The 19,276-nt window shown below is 35.9% G+C and overlaps 4 protein-coding genes and 1 non-coding gene across 9 annotated transcripts; 2 read left to right on the top strand and 3 right to left on the bottom strand.

Annotated features, from left to right (window-relative positions):
• The first annotated feature begins 1,965 nt into the window (after nt 1–1,965).
• LOC117638163 (B3 domain-containing transcription factor VRN1-like) lies at nt 1,966–5,385 on the top strand. Of its 2 annotated transcripts, XM_034373279.1 has the most exons (5): nt 1,966–2,310; nt 3,742–4,282; nt 4,370–4,426; nt 4,508–4,707; nt 4,795–5,385. In XM_034373279.1, exons 1-5 carry the CDS (start codon nt 2,242–2,244, stop codon nt 5,101–5,103), a joined length of 1,176 nt encoding a protein of 391 aa, XP_034229170.1. In that variant the 5' UTR covers nt 1,966–2,241; the 3' UTR covers nt 5,104–5,385. The 2 variants fall into 2 exon arrangements, with proteins under 2 accessions (XP_034229170.1, XP_034229169.1); XM_034373278.1 differs by having other exon boundaries at nt 3,742–4,426.
• A 2,073-nt stretch (nt 5,386–7,458) lies between these two features.
• On the bottom strand, nt 7,459–7,530 carry TRNAD-GUC. The gene has a single exon. It is a non-coding gene; the product is annotated as a tRNA-Asp (tRNA).
• Nucleotides 7,531–8,090: 560 nt separating this feature from the next.
• LOC117638168 lies at nt 8,091–8,999 on the top strand. Its single transcript, XM_034373287.1, has 2 exons — nt 8,091–8,290; nt 8,407–8,999. The coding sequence occupies exon 2, from the start codon at nt 8,421–8,423 to the stop codon at nt 8,799–8,801; it is 381 nt and encodes a 126-aa protein (XP_034229178.1). The 5' UTR covers nt 8,091–8,290; nt 8,407–8,420; the 3' UTR covers nt 8,802–8,999.
• A 752-nt stretch (nt 9,000–9,751) lies between these two features.
• On the bottom strand, nt 9,752–10,771 carry LOC117638166 (transmembrane protein 45B). Its single transcript, XM_034373285.1, has one exon. The coding sequence runs from the start codon at nt 10,702–10,704 to the stop codon at nt 9,817–9,819; it is 888 nt and encodes a 295-aa protein (XP_034229176.1). The 5' UTR covers nt 10,705–10,771; the 3' UTR covers nt 9,752–9,816.
• Nucleotides 10,772–13,768: 2,997 nt separating this feature from the next.
• Nucleotides 13,769–16,373, bottom strand: LOC117638170 (diphthamide biosynthesis protein 3-like). 4 transcript variants are annotated; one of them, XR_004587277.1, is made up of 3 exons: nt 15,951–16,362; nt 14,862–14,979; nt 13,769–14,032 (listed from the first exon to the last, which is right to left on the bottom strand). XR_004587277.1 is itself a non-coding variant. In XM_034373290.1 (3 exons), exon 2 carries the CDS (start codon nt 16,205–16,207, stop codon nt 15,959–15,961), a length of 249 nt encoding a protein of 82 aa, XP_034229181.1. In that variant the 5' UTR covers nt 16,208–16,218; nt 16,319–16,373; the 3' UTR covers nt 13,769–14,032; nt 15,951–15,958. The 4 variants fall into 4 exon arrangements, 3 of the variants coding, with proteins under 3 accessions (XP_034229181.1, XP_034229180.1, XP_034229179.1); XM_034373290.1 differs by lacking the exon at nt 14,862–14,979 and having other exon boundaries at nt 15,951–16,218; nt 16,319–16,373; XM_034373289.1 differs by lacking the exon at nt 14,862–14,979 and having other exon boundaries at nt 15,932–16,362.
• Between the last annotated feature and the right edge of the window lie 2,903 nt (nt 16,374–19,276).

The raw sequence follows: 19,276 nt of genomic DNA, 5'->3' as shown, positions 1-19,276 counted from the left end.
TTGATTGTGTCTTTTGCTTATTTTGGTGAACACTAATAATAAGTAATTAATCCTCTACTTGATAGAAGTGGAAGTCCATCTAAGTTTAATATCAGTGAACAATTGTCACTTTTCTTTATTACCCTTTCATTTAGTGCCTATCCTCTCCACATGTATAATACTTATTTCATTTGGATATATAAAATGATGACATAACCAACAATCCTGATTTAGTGATATTTATCTTCGTTTGATTGAAGGAGGTTTTAGATTTGACTCACATGAATGACAAAGACGTACGATATATATTAGTGATGAGTTTGATATCTAATCATGAATGACAAAGACGATATATATTTATGATAAATTTAATATCTAGTTAGTGACAGTTCCTATGACTGTATATGCTCCCATAATAAGTAGCACTAACCAGTAAGCACATACTAATAAATAATTCTAACCAGTAAGCACCCTGGTGCAAAATCCATGAAGTTAATTGAAAAGACTCCAATACGAAATAATTCTCTCCAAGGAAAATAGAAATGAGCCTATTTGGATATTTGAGGATACAAATTTTTTTTTTCCTTCTCAATTTTTGTAAAAGTTCAATTAAAAAAACGTTCTCTTGAATTCTCTGTAGTCAAACTAGTATAAACAGTATTTGCCTCCTCATATTGCAAGAATGCATATGGTTGTCCACCCTGAGTTGACACGTGTACATTTTTAAAGTACATCTTGTTGCACAAAGAAATGGTATGTATTTTAAAAAAATTATTTGAGCTTTGGTGGGTCAGTATTGCAAAACTAAATTTCATTTGGTATTGATTGGATTATGATGCAAAACTAAAGAATATCAACATTGGAATTTCTTATTATTATTATTTTAAATATTGCTGGTTGCTAACCAAGAAAGTATACTATTTCATTTCATACGTTAGAAGGTTGCTTTGGAGATTATTATAACCACTACCTTTAGCATAAGCTTGCATTGAAATGGCCCTCTAAATAATAGGCCACCAATAAATCCATCAAAATCCTATATTTTATTTATCAAACAGTAAATGTATAAAATTATAAAATTATTATTAAAAAAAATTTAAAAAAAACACCAAGGTCTTAAGTCTAAGATTTTAGATTTATTGTGTACAGGTCGGGGGCCCTTGATTTCATTTTCTAAATCCAAGGTTGGAAAAGAATTCTTACAACTATAAATGTCCCAAAAAAGTCATCATGCATTCTTTCAAATTAAATTATCCTTATATTTTTATATTGTAAAATTCATAATAATTTTTTTAAAGTACCAATAATAATTTCATTGCTAGAAAATTTGGTTACATACTTTGAGAGGTTCCAATACCATTCCATCATCATCTTTGTTGCCTAGAGCCGCCTCTAGTCAAAACCAAGAGCGAGGAGAGAGAAGAGGAGGAAGGAGAGAGGAAGCAGTTTTTGATTTCAGAGTTTTTAAAGAATTTATTAGATAAAGTTTGTGGAGTTTAAATAGAGGCAACTTTTTTTAAAGTATCTATTCTTTTTGTAGTATGTTTGAAGAGATTTTCTAGTGCGGGCGTGAGCATTGTGCGTACATATTGTTTGCACAGGCTGTGTATCAGTCCTGTTGATGTTGGTCGATCAAACAGTATAAAAAATCACATCCACAACTGTATCCTAGAACCGTATTTAACAAGAAATTATGTGTCCCCACACTCGAAGGGTATGATTAATCTCTGCTGGGATTTGGCTTACCCGAAGCCACAATGTGCTTCCAAAGGATTTCGAACTCCTGTTATTGAGACACCAAATAACTCATCACCTAAAAATAAAAGTTTGTCAACTGCACCACACCGTGTGGTTTATACACTTTGCTTTTAAAAAACAAAGAAAAACAAGAAAATTGATTAGTGGGTCAATTGTTGTGAGGAACCCGACCCGTATACCCAATGGACTCAAGCAGGTATATGGACAAAAGATGGACCCAGCTTCGACTCGTTCAACTTTTAGGTCAAGTAGAGATTAGAGAGAGTAGATGTATTTGTACAAGGTTAGGTTTTTTAAACCGAGTGTTTGACTCTAAAAACCAGTTAAGTGTGTGTGTAGGCCTCTAGCCTGTCGTAGGGTTAAAACTCAGATCTGAAAGTAGACACAGAAACAGCCTTTCTCAGCCAATCTCACCCTGCAAAAGTTACAGAGTTTCAATGCCTTTCTTCTAACCCCAAAATTTAATTCTTGCTACAAACCTCAAACCCAAAAAACCCAACAAAAATGAAAAACATGATACGCCCCTGTTTTCACAAGCTGATTCTTTCCTCTACTCTCCAAGCCAAACAGCTGGTACCCTCTTTCTCTCTCTTGAATATTTTTTTTTTATAAAAAAAATTGTGGGTTTTTATGGGTTTTTTGTTTTTCTTTAATTGTTCTTGATTGTAGTTTGGTGCTTGTTTTGCTTTGGTCACTGAGAAAATTGGGTGTGTGAAACTCAGATGGCAAATTGGAAACTTTTCTTCTCTTTCTTGAAGACTTTGCACCCACTTAGGAGAGGAAAGTGAATCCTTCAAATTCCCACTCTTGGGGTTTTTTTTGTTTTTCTTTTTTGTGGGTGGGTCAAAACCTATAGGGTGAAACTTTGGTTTGCTTGTATGCTGAGATTAGTAAAGCCAAAGATGATGAATAGCTAATCAAGGTTGTTTAGATATTTTCTTTCAATTTTAGTCACGGGATGTTCTAATAGAAATCCCAGAACTTCAGAACTTGTTTGTTTACATAAGGAATGGTTAATTGAATTTTTTTCGAAACGAAATTTGAATTATAAAGTTTGTTTGTTTGTTTGTTTTAAATTCTTTTTTTTTAATGAATTTCGTTCTTGATATTTATAAGGATCAAAACTCAATTAGGCTGCTAAATTTATGTCTTACTGGACTGAAAAGATGAAAATACATCAAATGTTTATACCAGTTTTGCTCCGTTTGGTCAGAAAGAAAGTTATTCTGAGATTATAAACCTTCTGGGACCAAGTGCTTATTGACAAATAACTGTATAACTGGAAACGTAATTTATACTAAATTTTACTTATTGACAAAACTGGTGCTTGGGCCTTTCCAACTATTTTTGTTAATCTTCTGCCATTCATTGAAAAAGAGAGTTATAATGCTCTGCCAGCCTTCTAACATGTCTTATTGAAAAAAAGAATTGCATTGGAGCCAATAAATAAGTTGTAATTGGATTTTACCTGTATAAATAACTCCCCGTATGGTAGCATTGATCTTACTCTATTTTGGGTCCCTCAAATGTGATTGTTTAGGAGCATATCAAAAAGTGATCTGCGTTTGAATGGTTGCCTCTGCTATTTTTCTAGTCATGTTTGTCTCTGAAAAATAATTATGGTTGACTTCCTGCATTCCTTTGGAAGGCCTCTGAAATTTCATACAAGTAACACAGGTTATGTTCATGTAATTATCTAATTGGATCTAGAGTCACTTTCTCGGACCTGAAACTTAAAATTTGATGAATATGATATAGTGGGGAAAATAATTTTACTTTTGGTATTATATTTGTGCCACTGTCAGTAATTGTGATTTCTTTTCTGGAATGCTATCATTTTAGGTGATAAGTTTGCACTGTTCAGGTTATGTTTATGCAAATTTACTGATATAGCATATTATACAATGGCAACCAAAAAAAAAAAAAACAAGAGTTCATTTACAACTTAACATGGTGGTCATTTTATTCTCGCTAAAAAGCCTTGCTTTATTTTTGTAATTATAGATGATCCCAGAAAATTTTGTCAAGAAATTCAGAGACGATCTATCCACCGTTGCTACGTTGAGTGTTCCAGATCGTAATGTTTGGCGTGTAGGAATAAAGAAGGCTGACAACAAGTTTTGGTTTCATGATGGCTGGCAGGAATTCATTGAACGTTATTCAATCCGTGTCGGATACTTTTTAACCTTCCGATATGAAGGACATTCGTCTTTCACTGTTCATATATTTAATTTGACCACTGCTGAGATTAACTATCAACCTAATGCTCTCAGTGGTACTGGAGGGTCTGTTTACAGACATCAAGTATTTGAAGAAATGGAAGACGATGACTCTGTCGAAATCTTGGGTTCCTCCCCTAAATCCATTGTTACTGATTCATTGAGAGACAAGCTCTTTGGCGACTGTGCAAATCAACTGATCCCTGGAAAAGATTATAATCCTCCAGCTCTGCAGAATTTGTTTAATGGCTCCAAACCTAAGAATTGCACGAATTGGCCTGATACAGGGAACCCGCATCCATCAAAGGGTTCTGGTCTACAAGCAGGTAACCAATCTAGTCGAGAGATAGGTGTTCAATTTAATGTAACAGAGCTTAAAAAGACTGTGGATGAAGTTAAATTGCGTAGTTCAGGTGAAGATATACGAAGCATGAAGAAGACTATGAGAAAAAAACGAAAACTTGATCCTAGTAAGTTCTCTAACTCATATTGATTGTCATAGTCTGTTAATGGGAAATTTGAATCTCACTATTAATTCTACTGAAGTGCAGCTGCGCAGGATTCTTCTTCTCAACATGAAAAAGAAGTTGAAATCCGCTTTAGATTTTATGAAAGTGCATCTGCAAGGAAGAGAACTGTGACAGCTGAAGAAAGAGAAAGGGCTATTAATGCAGCCAAAACGTTTGAGCCAGTTAATCCTTTTTGCAGGGTTGTCCTTCGACCATCCTATCTATATAGGGGTTGCATAATGGTGAGTCGTTCAAAATGATGTGCTATAGCTTGTTTGTCGATTTCAAATTGTTACATCTTGGCTTAAAATGTCTTTTTCCTCGTGCAGTATTTGCCATCCTGCTTTGCCGAAAAGAATTTAAATGGAGTTTCGGGATTCATCAAACTTCAATCCTCTGATGGTAGACAGTGGGCGGTTCGATGCCTTTACAGAGGAGGTAGAGCAAAATTAAGCCAGGGTTGGTATGAGTTTACGCTGGAGAACAATTTGGGAGAGGGAGATGTTTGTGTCTTTGAGTTGCTCAAGATGAAGGAGGTTGTGCTGAAAGTTACTGTATTTTGTGTCGTCGAAGCTGCAGGATTTGTGAACCAACCTCCACAGCAAAATGCCAGCCAAGCTAAAATGATTAGAAATTAGCGGCCACCTGGCTGGTAAATTTGGATGTCTAAACTGTATCAAAGAATCTCCTCTTTGGGTAGTGATCTGAGTTGTTCATGTGGACTTAGTGGAACCTTTCAGGATGACATAGTGGAAACTTTTTTCTTTGTTTAGGAGTTTCAATACAAATTTTTGTGTCTTGACTAGCACTGTAAATAGATTGTGCAATACTAGGATCCTAATCTTCTCAATTTTCTTTTTCATGGCGTTGTTAACTTTTGTTCAAAGCATTTGTTGGTGCTCGACCATCCTTCATTCTCATTTGCATGTGTAAAGCTGAGGACACGTATTTTTTTTTTATGTGACATTTCCTCTGATCTGCAGATGCTAGATGTTCATAAGCTCAGGTGGAGAGAGCACAGGGTATAGAAATATGGTCGAAAAGAAAAGAATTCAGAATCTCCTTGAAAACCATCTTTTTAGGTTGTCTTTATAATTTTTTTTCATAAAGAAAAGAAAAAATGGGGGGAAAAAGAGAGGCCTCACTCACTCAAAGTCACAATTCTCATTCTAAATGTCCAAAGGGAAAAGCCTAATTATATTATACTTTCGGCTCAGTTCTTTCTTTTTGTGGCAACCTTTTCCAGAATTTTATATAGATCAACGGAAGTGGTTGATGACTTCCATGGGTTGGTATTTGCTGAGTTGGGCAGCTGCAACTGTATAATTCACAACATGACACTACAGCTCTGTTTGCAATAAAAATAACATATTTTTTGATAATTAGTTAAGCACATTAATGATCATAATCAACTGTTAATTAACACATCAACTCTCGTACGAACGAACGCAAATTCGTTCATATCAAACCAAGGGATCAATCAAGTTAGTACACCAAAAAGAGCTGGCCTCTTCCACAAGTTAATGCTATACATCCTCTATATTATGATCCAAGAAGAGAAGTCATAGTTCTGTTTGGTTGCAGAAAATTAAGCTGTGGAAAAGGAAAAGGGTCGCATCTTAAGCTGAGTCAGCTCAAGATGCTACTTGTAACAAATAATTTTTTGTCTTTTACTTCATACGGGTCATTCTTCTTCTTTATAATATTTGTATAATTTTTTATTTTTCTCAAGTGGGAGAGTGGGGGTTGGCCAAGAGGTGGCTTGGTCCGCATTTCGTGAAGGACTCGCGAAAAAGCCAAAAGATGGGGGGATTGTTTGGATGGTGGGAATATTTCCATTCTTCTTTTGACCAGCTAAAAAATACATGAACATTTCAACTAAGTTGTAATTTGCCATGACCCTTTGGGGGGTTTTTGCTTCGTTCTTTATCGCTTCTCAGCAATTTAACGTGTTATGTTTTTAAATTGTTAACTTCAAACGTCGTATCTACAAAAATTTAATTATTTTTACCTAATAAGAGAATATGGTGATTGATTATACATTAGGTCAAATATATAAATATTTTTATATCTTCATTTTAATAAGATGGACAAGACTACCTAATACTCCATTTGGAAGTTTTGAAAAGTTGAGAAATAGAAAACTACAAGATTTATACTATTTTTTGTCCGAAAGCAAGCTGTGCTTTTTGAAAAGGTAGTAGGCTACGAGCCTGGGCTTAAGATAATTCACATGCAAGTCTTCTTTTAAAATCAAAATAAAATAATAAAACTATTTGTATGATATTTATTAATCGCATCTCTCGGAAGTAGAATATAAAAACATCTAGCAAAGTTCCATTTTTTTTCTCTTGAGCTCAAGTTCATGGGAAGATTTCTGCCTTTTTTTTAATAAATATAATTTGTTTTATTTTAGTTTGATGTTTTGCTTTAATGTGGTTTGGTTTGTGGGGGCTTCGGAGGCGTAAAGGGTTCTCCTTTTCTTTGCTTTAAACTTGAATGATCTTCTTTTATTTTTTATCTTTGGGCTCAGTTCTTCTTCTTTTACTTTGTGTTCTTTAAGGCCAGTGCTCTCTCTCTCTCTCTCTCTCTCTCTCTCTCTCTCTGTGTGGATGTGTTTGTGTGTAGTTTGTAAGTTGCATTTGTTTGAGTTTAAAGGTCATCATAAGTTTTTGAGCTTGACATTTTGTAAGCATCTAATCGATTTGTCGCTATAATTGGTCATATAATTCCAAAAAATCATTAACATTTATAATTTCCCACCAGCAGAAAAAAGAAAAAAGAAACTAAAGGGCCATGTTCTTCTTCTGGAATCTGGTGGGTTCATTAGTGTTTTTTTTTTAGTGATTGGTTGCTGAGAAAATAAAGAGAGAAAGAAAAGGAAAAAGAGACAGAGTTTGGAATGGGTTCATTAACTATTTTGATGATTGGTTAGTGAGAAATGGAGAAAAAGGTAAACAGAGAGTTTGGAACGTTGAACCTAAAAAATAAATCGCCGTTGCCGGGGATCGAACCCGGGTCACCCGCGTGACAGGCGGGAATACTTACCACTATACTACAACGACTCTGTTGTTAGTTGTTTATATGTTTTATTATAAATACGTTTCATTTTATTATTTACTTCTTTTTTTCCCCTTCCGTTCCAATGAATAACCTTTCGCTTTAAGCCTACTATTCAATTCAATTCTGTGGTCTGCTTTTAAAGCTTTGTTTATTTAAATTTTTATATAAACTATAGTCTAATCTTATATAAAACATTCATTTACTTTGCTAGATGCGAAAGGGTTCGTTGTGTAAAAAATACATATTAGGTTGACGAGAGTGGATATGTTCCTCACTCTGCAACCGAGTTCAAATCCCCCTCCTTAATTTATATTAAATTAAAGTATAATATCGATTGTATCAAAATAATACTTTTCTAATTTGTTTTGGCTCATTCATTTCCATCATGTTGTAATGTTGAAAGTAGATCTCATGGAGAAGGCCCAGTGGTTAAATTTTGTAGGTGATAGTTGCGGCCCATATTATTCCAACATGGAAAAAAAGACCCTGCCTCAAAGAAAACAAGGATTGTAATCAATCTTTATTCTTTGTTGTCAAGCCATGGTTTTATGTTTTTCCTTGGCCACCATTTAAAGTTGCACAATCTTTCTCTAGAAACTAAGCTCATCCAAATCTTCTTGTCCACCAACCATCCCCCTCCTCACCTTATCCATTCATCTTTTATCCCATGCCAATACAAAGTCACTCATTTCCTTTTCCCATCATCTTTGTACTTGCAGAAGCCTGAAAAAATTCAAGCACCACCACAGAAAAGAAAAAAAAGGTGACAATATACTCCTTCCCTACACAAAGGGTTCCTTCTATTTCATTACCAGCAAAATCTGTTTTTAGTTAATCTTGTCTAAATCTTTGTACCAATTTTTTTTCCTCTCCTCTGCAGAAGTTTTCCACAATGGCAACAGCCTCAGCTACTGTGTCTCCAGCAATGTTCACCACAACCACAGTGGCCAAGCCAAGGAGGGCAGCAAACAATGTGAATTACATAACAGGGCTCAATTCATTTTCTGGGCTGAAAGCTCACAGCAGTGTGGCCTCTCTTGGCCTTCCACAGGGCACTGAGCAGTCCTTTGCAAAGATCGTGAGCTCCTTGAGAGCCCCTTCACAGGGCAAAGGCAGAGGTGGAGGAGGGGCACTCTCCTCTACCTGCAATGCTGTTGGGGAGATTTTCAAGATTGCAGCAATCATGAATGGGCTTACACTTGTTGGAGTTGCAGTAGGGTTTGTTCTTCTTCGAATCGAAGCGTCCGTGGAGGAGGCAGCTGAGGCTGAGTAAGAATTATGTGATCGTTGGTTCTGTGTTTTGCTAAATATTTACATTGTATCTCTCTTTAAATACTTCATTTGATGTATGTAGCAATGATTTATATATTTTCATTTTCTGGGGCATTGAGTTGGATATCTAATCTAAGCCAAACTAGCAACAGGCATCCAATCTAAATTTTCCATTGGATAAATAAACCAGTTCAAGAAATAGGATCTGGACCAAGTTTTTTCATTCTTGTATATATACTTGCATCTTACTGTGCACTACCAACAAAGTAGTTCATCTCCCAAATGATTGAAAACACACTATAACAAAAAGAGTAAAGTCTTTCTGAATCTCTAAAAAGACTGGGGCATCCCCTTTTTCTTGTAGACAGTTTTGGAATTTTTTAATTTCTTTTACTGGTCAGGTCAGATGATAATCCATGCATTGAAATTTTAGTGGCATTAGTTGGCCAAGTTGGGACAAATTTAATTGTTTAAGCATTTGAGAGTGACACTGATCTAGTTGATGAATTAGATTCCAATTTGGCACTTCGTAATTTTTGTTTTCTCTACCTGAAATATCATAAACTATATTATTTTATTATATCTTTAAACACAAATGGAGCTCATGTGGTAATTTTTTATTATCTCCAACTTGGTTGAAGTAGTCTCCTCTTTCAGTTTTTACCATTTCATGTGCACTTAATAGTTTGACATATCAGATAGAGACGCTCTATAGACAAAATTAGGCCATGGATTATTTAAAAATGTTAGGGCAACAATATAAATGATTTCTCATAGAAAATGGCTATGCATGCCCAACCAGAGTTCATGAGGGTTCAATGTTTTACCTTTTCAGTTATCTCACCATAAATAAGAAAATCTCATATTGTCAAGATATATAATTTGAAACCCTGGAAACAAATATCAAAGAGCTACTCCAGCCCAATTTTGATACATTATTGATCCCAGAAATCAAGTGTCATATATGTTGTCCTTGCAATGGACATTGGACTTGCTCCTATTGACTACTACATATTCTATGGATGAGCTTCCTTGAAATCATTTATGACTATAGGGACATCTGCTCCTCTGCTATGGAGTTGCTCATACTCTATTGGCAGGTCCCTTGGAATGCATTTGACAGCAAATTTCAGGCATGCACAACCTGTGAATATCAAAATTCCAGAAAGTATCCAACTAAATTGCAAGTTGGCCAATGCTCTTGCCCTAAAATCAGCCTCACTTGACTGACAGGTTACGGCTCCAAGCATGGTATCATTGGTGCCCTCTACATAATGGACAACACAACCCTTTGGAACAAACCAAGGAACCCAGAGCAAAAACCCCATGTTCATAAACCAGCAACCTTGAAATACCACTGAAATTGAAAGAACAAGTGCTGCAGGAAGACTGGTTTGGCAACAAGTTGCTGCCAAAGCTGCCATGACAGAAACAAACACTATGAGCTGCAGCAGCCAATGGTAATGCCCTTCAAGACCAACATGGTCAGCAGAGTGGAAATGAAGTAGGAAAAGCTCTTGACAGAAAACAGATGCTACTAGCATTCCAACAACCCCAGATAGGGTCTGAAACGGATGAATCAACTCAGCACAAAGCGTAAATCCTGCAAATACGACTAGGTGGAGGAACATAGTTGCATGCTCCAAGTTGTGGAGCTTGAAAGAGAGTTGAAGAAAAGGGAAGTCTAAAACTTGCATGAAAATTGCCAATACAGAGAAAGATAAGATGAAAATGAGCTCCAAGTGTTTGAGTTTGGAAAGAGGGGAATTCAATGGGTGCCAAAACCTTACCCTAAAGTTACTAGGGCCCCTGAGAAAATAAGATCTGATAGTGTTGATGGTGTGCCATAAACCAAGGAGGGTGAGTGCAAACCCGGGAACTATGTGTCCAACAAACGTGCCCATCGAAAGCTTGTCTTCACAGATCAGGGTTTTCAGTGCATGATCTGTAGCAGACAGAGCTTAACTCACAATCTCAATACAGACCTTAAATACATGAATCCATTGCAGTGGTAGAGAATACTAAAAGCAACAAAAGTCCATCATGGTAATTTTTCAGAGCATTTGGTGCATGATGCATGTGTTTCCACAAACAAAATTTCACAAAACGACAGCCAGCCTAGTGTGTCACTCCAAAAAGCCGAAGAAAATGGATATCCAAAATGGAAGTGTCACCCCATGAAGAAGATTAAGGGTTACTTCATGACCATGAAAGTTGCTTTAGATTAAGATTACAAGATGATTACTTTAATTTGTTGCCTATTAGTCCATGTACAGGTAGTGGAGAGTGAAGTGGTTTCAATATAGTGTGTGTGGGAAACAAGGTGTTTCCACTTGTTCAATAATAATGGTAGAAGTTGAAAATTTCCTGGAATATTACCTCGCCACAGAATGAGTGTTGGGAGAAGTCTTCTCAGAACCTAGGAAAGAAAAACAGTTTGAAGCTTGGTACCATTGCAATTGAGTCCATTTTTCTTCTACCATCGTAATTGTTACGAAAATACAGTACCGACGTACTTTTTATTCTACTTGTAAAGATCATCAGTTAGACTATCTAGACACAATGAAATTCCAAAATACATTTACTGCACAAATATGATAAACTTTCCTGCTATAAACTAACTTTATGAGTTATGACTGTACGTCCAAGTTTCAAGTAATCATATATATGGAAAAAGTCACTTTTGGTCCCTTTATTTTGTCGATTTTTCTACTTTAGTCCATGTAGTTTTAATTTTATCAATTTAACCCATGTAGTTTGATTCTATTGCAATTCAAGGACACATATGAATTTCCATCCAAAATACTCCCCACGTGAGGGACATGTGTTTATTTCGTCAAGAAATTGGACAAAAATTTGGACATGCCTTTAAATTGCAATAGAATTAAAACCATAGAGACAAAAGTGGAAATTTCGTCAAGCTATAGGGACAAAAAGTGACTTTTTGCCAACATGTTATTTTACCAAACAATTTAACATGTTAAGCATCTACCTTTGACCGACAACAAAAATAGCATCTATTATATTCAATTGAGATTTTAGAAGACTATTTAGGGATTAAAAAGAAGTCTAGTGGATTTAAGTAGAATATAATGACTTATAGGATTTTATTTATGGATTTCTATAATCAAGATTTTTTACTTATGGATTTGAAAAGACGGCATGGATTTCTTTCGGGGTCGACAAAAGGTTTTTTAAGAAAACATAGACCCATAAATATGAATAGCTAATATTATTTCATTCTTTCATGGCTACTTGTAGATTCATTACAACAACCAGAAATAGAAGATACAATAGCATCAAGTACATAGTTTGCTCCCAGATTAGGCTATGATATAAAGAGTTTCCCGAGTTTATCATCTAAAGAAATAACCAAACCATGGTTTCTACAAGCACTCAAGAAGCTCCTTAGTATAACAGAGTTAGGCTCCATTGGCATATTTTTGATAATCTCATAGGCTTCTTCAATCAAACTTGGAAGGCTTCTTAACGTGCTGACACTTAGAATGCATCTCAAGGAGAGCTGTCCCCAAAGCAACATCTATCCCAATGCAGTTAACAACAATGTAGTAATGAATGGACTCTCCTACTCTAAAATCAAGTAGACAGGTACAAGCAGAAAGCATGCTTACCAAAGTGATTGAATTTGGATTTTCATTCGCTAGTTTCATATCTTGAAAACCTTAAAAGCATCCAAGGGACAATTGTTGAAAACAAAAGAAGGAAACGAATATGAGTAATAATATATATGTGTTTAGGAAAAGTTGTTTTAGTAGAGCTCTAAAGAATGACTAACTAGTTAACATTTGGTTCTATGTACTGCAATACAACATCTTTTAAGTAATAACTGGTGCATAAGAAGGCAAAAACTACATGATCCAAATTGCACACTGATGCAACAAATTTTATATATAAAAAAAGAAGGGTAAACAATTTGAACAAATAAGGCGCACACCAAGCTACATATCTTACAATCATGGAGCCCAAGAAACCACATCTCTAACAATCATTTCATCAAACACCTGCCTTGCAAGCCCGATTGTGCCCAAACAGTATAAACTAACTATTTATATACAGTACATCACATCGATTAAAGCCAACAATTTCAATGCTTTTGGGTAGGTGGTTTGGTCATCATGTGAGGAAAGAACATTATTACTTATACCCAGTGGTCTTCATTGGTGGTTTGGTCGCCATGGTTTATACTTAGTGCACAACTACTTGGATGGAGGTCAAGGTGAGGAAATAAAATAAAAAAATCTCATGCGAAATGCCTAATGGGTTAGGGTGGGGTTTGAGATAAGGCTTGGTATTTATACTTCCCACTAAAAACTCCCACACAAGTCCACATTTTGAAAAATCCTGCGAAATTAGCAAGGTTTTGAATACCATAAGACTTTTTGTTACTTGTTTAAAGTCTTAATTGAATACCAATAGATTTGGTGACTGTATTTTAAAAATCCTAATAGTCTAATGAAATACGACAAGACTTATTTAGATTATTTAAAAGTCTTAAGTGAATACCATATGACTTATTTATCTTAAAATAGTCTTTGAAAATCTCAATTGAATACACCCCCTTAAATTTGTAAAAAAGTTGCAGAATTTGACACTCCATTAACCTAGTAATAGTGCACTAACACACACAAACAGAGCAACGTCTGGTTCCAAGAGTTTGCCGAATCCATCTTTCTTCATGCCCTCAAACTGAAAAATATCACTGAAAATTGGTTTGGTTTGGTTTTGTTGAGTACCAAAGTCCACCCAATTTGATGAATCACAAACCAGTTTAACCAAATTGGGGATTACCAAAAGAACCCGATGAATGACCAAAAACCCAATTTGTTAACAATTGATTACATGGCGTTAGTCAGTTAATCAGCTCCTTTCAATTCAAGCCACACCAGGGTCACAGAGCCCCCCCATCAGAAGGATAATAATACATAGAGATCGAAACACGTTTTCGGATAGTTTTAAATGACCAAGCTGATTTCTCTTTTTTATTTAACTGGTATCAGATTACATGTGTTTAGCCCTAAATATAAATGACAAACAATAAGTTATAAAATTGCTCAAAACAATAGCCTCAACATATCAAATTCTACTTTTCCATTGCAGGTTGAATACAAAAAGTTTCCTCACTCCTTACTTGCACACTTCATACCTAGTTATATATCTAACAAAACTTGGGAAGAATCCTTCCACCACTTTGCCATCTCCAGATCAGGCCATCTGCAAGAAAGAGTAGAAGCATTAGAGTGATTGCAAACTACACCAAAATGAAGCTATTTAAAAGAGCATGAAAACCCTTGAGAAGTGCACTCATAAATTTATATTTTGAAAACAACTTCTTCCAATTTAAGTTTCATCCGTATGAGCTAGTTGCAGTGCTGCTGTGCTCAAACAGGTATACAAATTATAAAAGTTTTTTTAAAAGCAAAAATTACATTAGATTTTTATAATATATAAGAAACGTGACACTTTATTAAAAATAAACAGTACAACAAAAGTAAACAAGGAGTCAACTCTTTAAAAAAAAAAAAAAAACTAAACATGCAAACTGCATCAACACCTCAATCCTTGGGGAAAACATCAAAACAAGAACAGAATTCCGAAGAGCTACAAAACAGATGCTTTCCAATCTGACAAAATAACTGAAAAAGATAACTCCCTAAACTCTGAAGCTATAGATGGCCGCAAAGATGCCAGAAAAGGTACCCTATCCCAAGCAAAGCTTCATTCCTCTTTGCTAAATTGCCCACCCCTGAACCTCCTTTTCCTTTGGTTTGAGACAGAACATCCCATCTCACCAAACTGTTCTTAGTTTTTACTCTTCACTGATCTAAACAATACAACTACATCAACCACCTTTTTATTTTTGGGGCATCGACTGGCGGAAATGGAATACCCATAGTATCCCCCAAGTCAGCAAAGCAACACAATTTGGGAAAAATATTTGAAGAAAGTGAAACTGCCCAAACTAAGGTTTTGTTAACAATGACTAAAGGCCAAAGAGGATAACAAACTGCAACAAAATCAATCAAGGTCTAGTGAACCCAACCAGGTGAGAAAATAGACATCCTTGACTTGAGTTGGAGGGGCATAACAATGTGCAGCCTACTTCCAGTGAGAACCGAAATCTTGCCATGCTATCAGCTACTGTTTTGCTCTCGCTCTCCCTACAGACACGAGAAAGACAAGAAGACCCTTTCCCATTAGAATCTTACAACCAAGTAATAAGGTTTCCAAAGGGTGACAATCTCTAGTATTTTGCTGCAGCAAACTGACGGTAGCAGTGTATCAGTCTCAACACTGAATTTGGAGCATTCCTCCTCCAAAGCAAATTTCAACACCAAGTAAAGAGTCCAGATTTCTTCTAATTTCCAAATTAGCAGAAAATCCAAACTTCCTAGTACGATGGAAGTTCGTCAGGACACCTCCATCCTCAGTCCACCCTGACAACTATTGCACTACCACATTAAGTTGCCGCACTTGAAGTGCCAACACTTCAGGCACCATCCTCCCTAAAAGAATTATACTGTCTAAAAGTGTACACTTCAGGCAAATAACCTCTCACAGTGTTAAAAAAATAAATAAATATCCAAACTGCATTTTAATTCAAGTGTTAAAAAGCTATACGTAAGTTAATTTTGTTAGAAGCACTACTTCCAAATCACACTTGTCATAGAAGATAAGAAACAAGTAAGGAGCTTCTCATAATGTGTTTTTTTTTCAAAAGATATATAGCCCATTTAAAACAATCAGAAAACTCATGGAACACCAAATCCTTGAATTTTATCCATCCGCCCCAGCTTCAACATCAGATGGGTTTTCCCAGAAAATGAGAAACAAGCTAGAAACTGAACTGACTAAATGACAGTAAGAATTAAGCACCATAGAAAACGACAAACTTTATTTTTATCTTCTATCTTCTAGAAACAAAACAGGTACCCAACAAATTTTGCAGATTGAGCAACAGTTGGCATGGGAGACAAAAACCTAGCAATAGCAAATATCCAAGGCCAATTTGATGAACGTGTCAAACAACAATAATTCATAGATAAATAAATAAAATTATCTGGAAAGGAACATTCAATCGCTAAACATATATGAAAATATTAAATTACGGACCTTTCATATCAAATTTTACCTGAAAGTTTAAGCGACAGTAATGGGTTGCTGCTTGGAGGGCTCGATGGGTTTGTTACTTTTCTTATCTAAGAAATCTTCGACGTTGTAAACGACGGTGATGTAGAGGGAGCAACTAGGGCACCGAGCGATCTCTTCGCCCAACTTCAGGTCCTCCTTGGTGATCTGAAACAAGTCCCCGCATGGACAGGGGTATGTGTACGCCTGGAGCTCATTGTTCCACTCCATATCTTCGATCTCCACATCGTCGTACGACATCGTTTTGGCTCCTGAGTTTGGATTAGGGTTCGTTAATTCTTGAAACCTTGCAAAAGCCCTAACTTGAATTGAAAGATCCAAAACCCTAATTGGAAAATTCCTTCGAGTTACCTGGAAAAAGTCAGGCGTCGATATGACTTAAACTGAAGATCAAGTGTTTGGCAATCTATGTGGCTATTTTATATATATATATATATATATATATATAGAAATTCTCCTTTACAGACATTCAGACGCTATTATCGTGTGGACGCTATGTATTTTGTACTATCTCTACCTACCTGCTTTCCTACTTGTTTTGCGGACATTCGGACAAGAGAATAACTATATATATATATATATTTATTTATTTATTTATTTATATGAACAATTTATAAAATCTCTTGAACAAAAAAAAAAGGAAAATATTTTCCTGAAAAAGGCTCCAAATTCCGAAAAGACTAGAACAAAGAATGTATATTCTCATAGCATTACATTTAGAATATCAATTTATAAATACAATTCATAGTGGGCCACCACTAATATTCTAATTCCTTAATTTTCAACAAATATGATAACAGTTCATTTATTCATCTATAATTCTATTATAGACCTTATTTATATTGTAATTAGATAATTGTCACATTATAAGTTTGATGAAACATTAAAATGTTAAAATAAGAGTTCTTTATGAGAAAATTGGAATAATAATTATAATTTACTTACATATATGGTAAATAATCTATGTGGGTTTGATGGGTTCGATTGTGTTATTGAGTAAAATGATTATATATATATTATTTTAATACAAGCGATTATAAAAGGAGAGATTTCTCACACACACTACAAAAATGTCATGGAATTTAAATCTAAGACCACTATTCTGCAAGTTAGCTTGGCTATCAATCAACAATATATGTTTGATTAATTAAAATTAAGCCCAAAAGTCGTTTTTGGTCCCAATAGTTTGCTATTTTTATCACTTTAGTCCCTGTCATTTCTATTTGATCAATTTGATTCTTGTAGTTTTCAATTTAAGCAATTCAATGACAAATTCTAATTTTTGTCAAAATAGAGTAACTACCCTTAGTTGTTGAGGGACATTTTGGTCCAAAAAAAGGTAACCAAAAAAGTAATCAAAACGCCAAAAAAATTAACCAAGAATAAAATAACAAAATTTTCTTTTAAAAAGTGTTGAGGCCCAAAAAATCCAAGGCTGTGCCCAAATATATTTCTAACCCAGTACGACACCTAACTTGGGAAGAAACCCAACTTGGATACCCAAGAATTCGTCATATACGCTTGCACATTTGCCATTCCAAGCAAATAAGCAGTACGCCACGCTACAAGCTTAAGTAAGCCCAAACCACATGAATACCTATGGCTTACTGAGCGGGTTGTAGTATGGATGGTTACGAGTTTTCATAAGGCCCATTGATCAGTTGAGAAATGGAAGTTTTGGGTTGCTTGAGAGCCCTGAAACTCAAGCCCATTTCTTGAGCCCAAATATGTGGGTAAGCTAAAGGAGAGAGAATAACCCAATATTTTAGGAAAAATAGCCCATTCCCTTAATAGGTTAACCCATCACCTTAGAATGGCATAAAAATGACCTATAAAATATCTGAAAGTCTTCAGCACATGGTTGGAGACAAAACAACTACAAAAGCTAAAGGTTACCTATGTATGCAGGCTGTTGGGAATCTCCAGCACATGGCCAAAGACAAATCCCAACACAAGCCATCCAAAAAATCAAAGGATACTTGAGTAAAACACCCTTTAGACCAGCGTCATTACCCACTCATTTCATATATCAGCTCTTGCCATGAAATAATGGAAGAAAGAAGGTGAGGTAGTAGCCAAAAATAGGAGTTTAACAAAGGTCTTAGAGCTCCCAAAAATCTTGTTTTTGTGTGTTTAGATAGAGGAAGGTTTCACAAAAGAGATTGAATCGAAGGAAGAGAAGAGAAATGAAGGAGAAGACTTAGGAAAATTGGAGAGAATGAACTAGGGTTTTCTTGGGAAAAAGAAGCTTCCAACGCCTATAAAAGGGAGACACCTTCTACCCAGCAAAACAACTCAATTGAATGCAAGCACCCCCCATCCAAAGAGAGCAAACATCACCTCTCATCCTTGGAACCCTTCAATTTCGAGCCCTATTTCTCCATCTCTTCCCATCTTCTCTTCTGGCGAGCCATTCCAGAGCTTGACAGAGCTTTCGTCAAGCTGCCATAAACTACACAACTACACCCACTACTTTACCACTAGCAACACACATCCAGAGAGCAAGCTTCATATCTCATCCTTTAAACCTCTGCAATTTCTAGCCACATTCCTCTATCTTCTCCCATTTCTACTTTGGTAAATCGTTCCAAAGCTTGACAGAGCTTTCGTCAAGTTGCCTGAAACTACTCAACACACCCATTATTATTTCCCCATCTTTCTCTCTCTTCAACGAACCCTTTTAGAATCCCTTCCCCCTTGTCTTAAAAACTCTGCTTCTCATAGGAAATCGCAACTATTTCTCTCTCTCATGCTAAACTTATGAATGCTAAGCTCTCATGCCATAAGCTTCTCATGCCAAGCCAAGAATTTATCTGTAAGCGACTGTTGGTTTCATTGGTGAAGAAGACTAAAGTGTTTCCTAAGGCTCAGCTACCATTTTGAAACTCTCTTGGAATATGATCCTTGAACTCAGACTCAAGGGGCAATTTCACACATTTGGCTCTTTACAACAGACGAGGCCCATCAATAGCTGCCGGAACAAAAAAACCCCCACAAAAAAGAAACAATGATTACACAAACCCCACCCGCCCCTATCATTCTCCCCCCATCCTAACCCAACCCCACAACCTCCCTCACCCCATCCCCAAACCACACCCACCCTATTAGTCCCCTAGCCTCCCTCTGCGAACCTTTCTTTTCTCTCTCTCTCTCTCTCTCTCTCTCTCTCTGTATGTGTACTCGTAACCCATATTTGAATCTGGGGTTGTTTTGTTGGGTAGGGATCATAGGTTGGCTTGATTGGCTTGAAGCTACTAAGGAGGAATTCTTTGAACTAGCTATAAGGTTTCTCATAGTCAATTTATGCAA

This window comes from Prunus dulcis, chromosome 8 (genome assembly GCF_902201215.1).
Source record: "Prunus dulcis chromosome 8, ALMONDv2, whole genome shotgun sequence".
In the NCBI taxonomy this organism is placed as follows: Eukaryota; Viridiplantae; Streptophyta; class Magnoliopsida; order Rosales; family Rosaceae; genus Prunus; species Prunus dulcis.
This window is presented reverse-complemented; position numbering and strand designations above follow the sequence as displayed.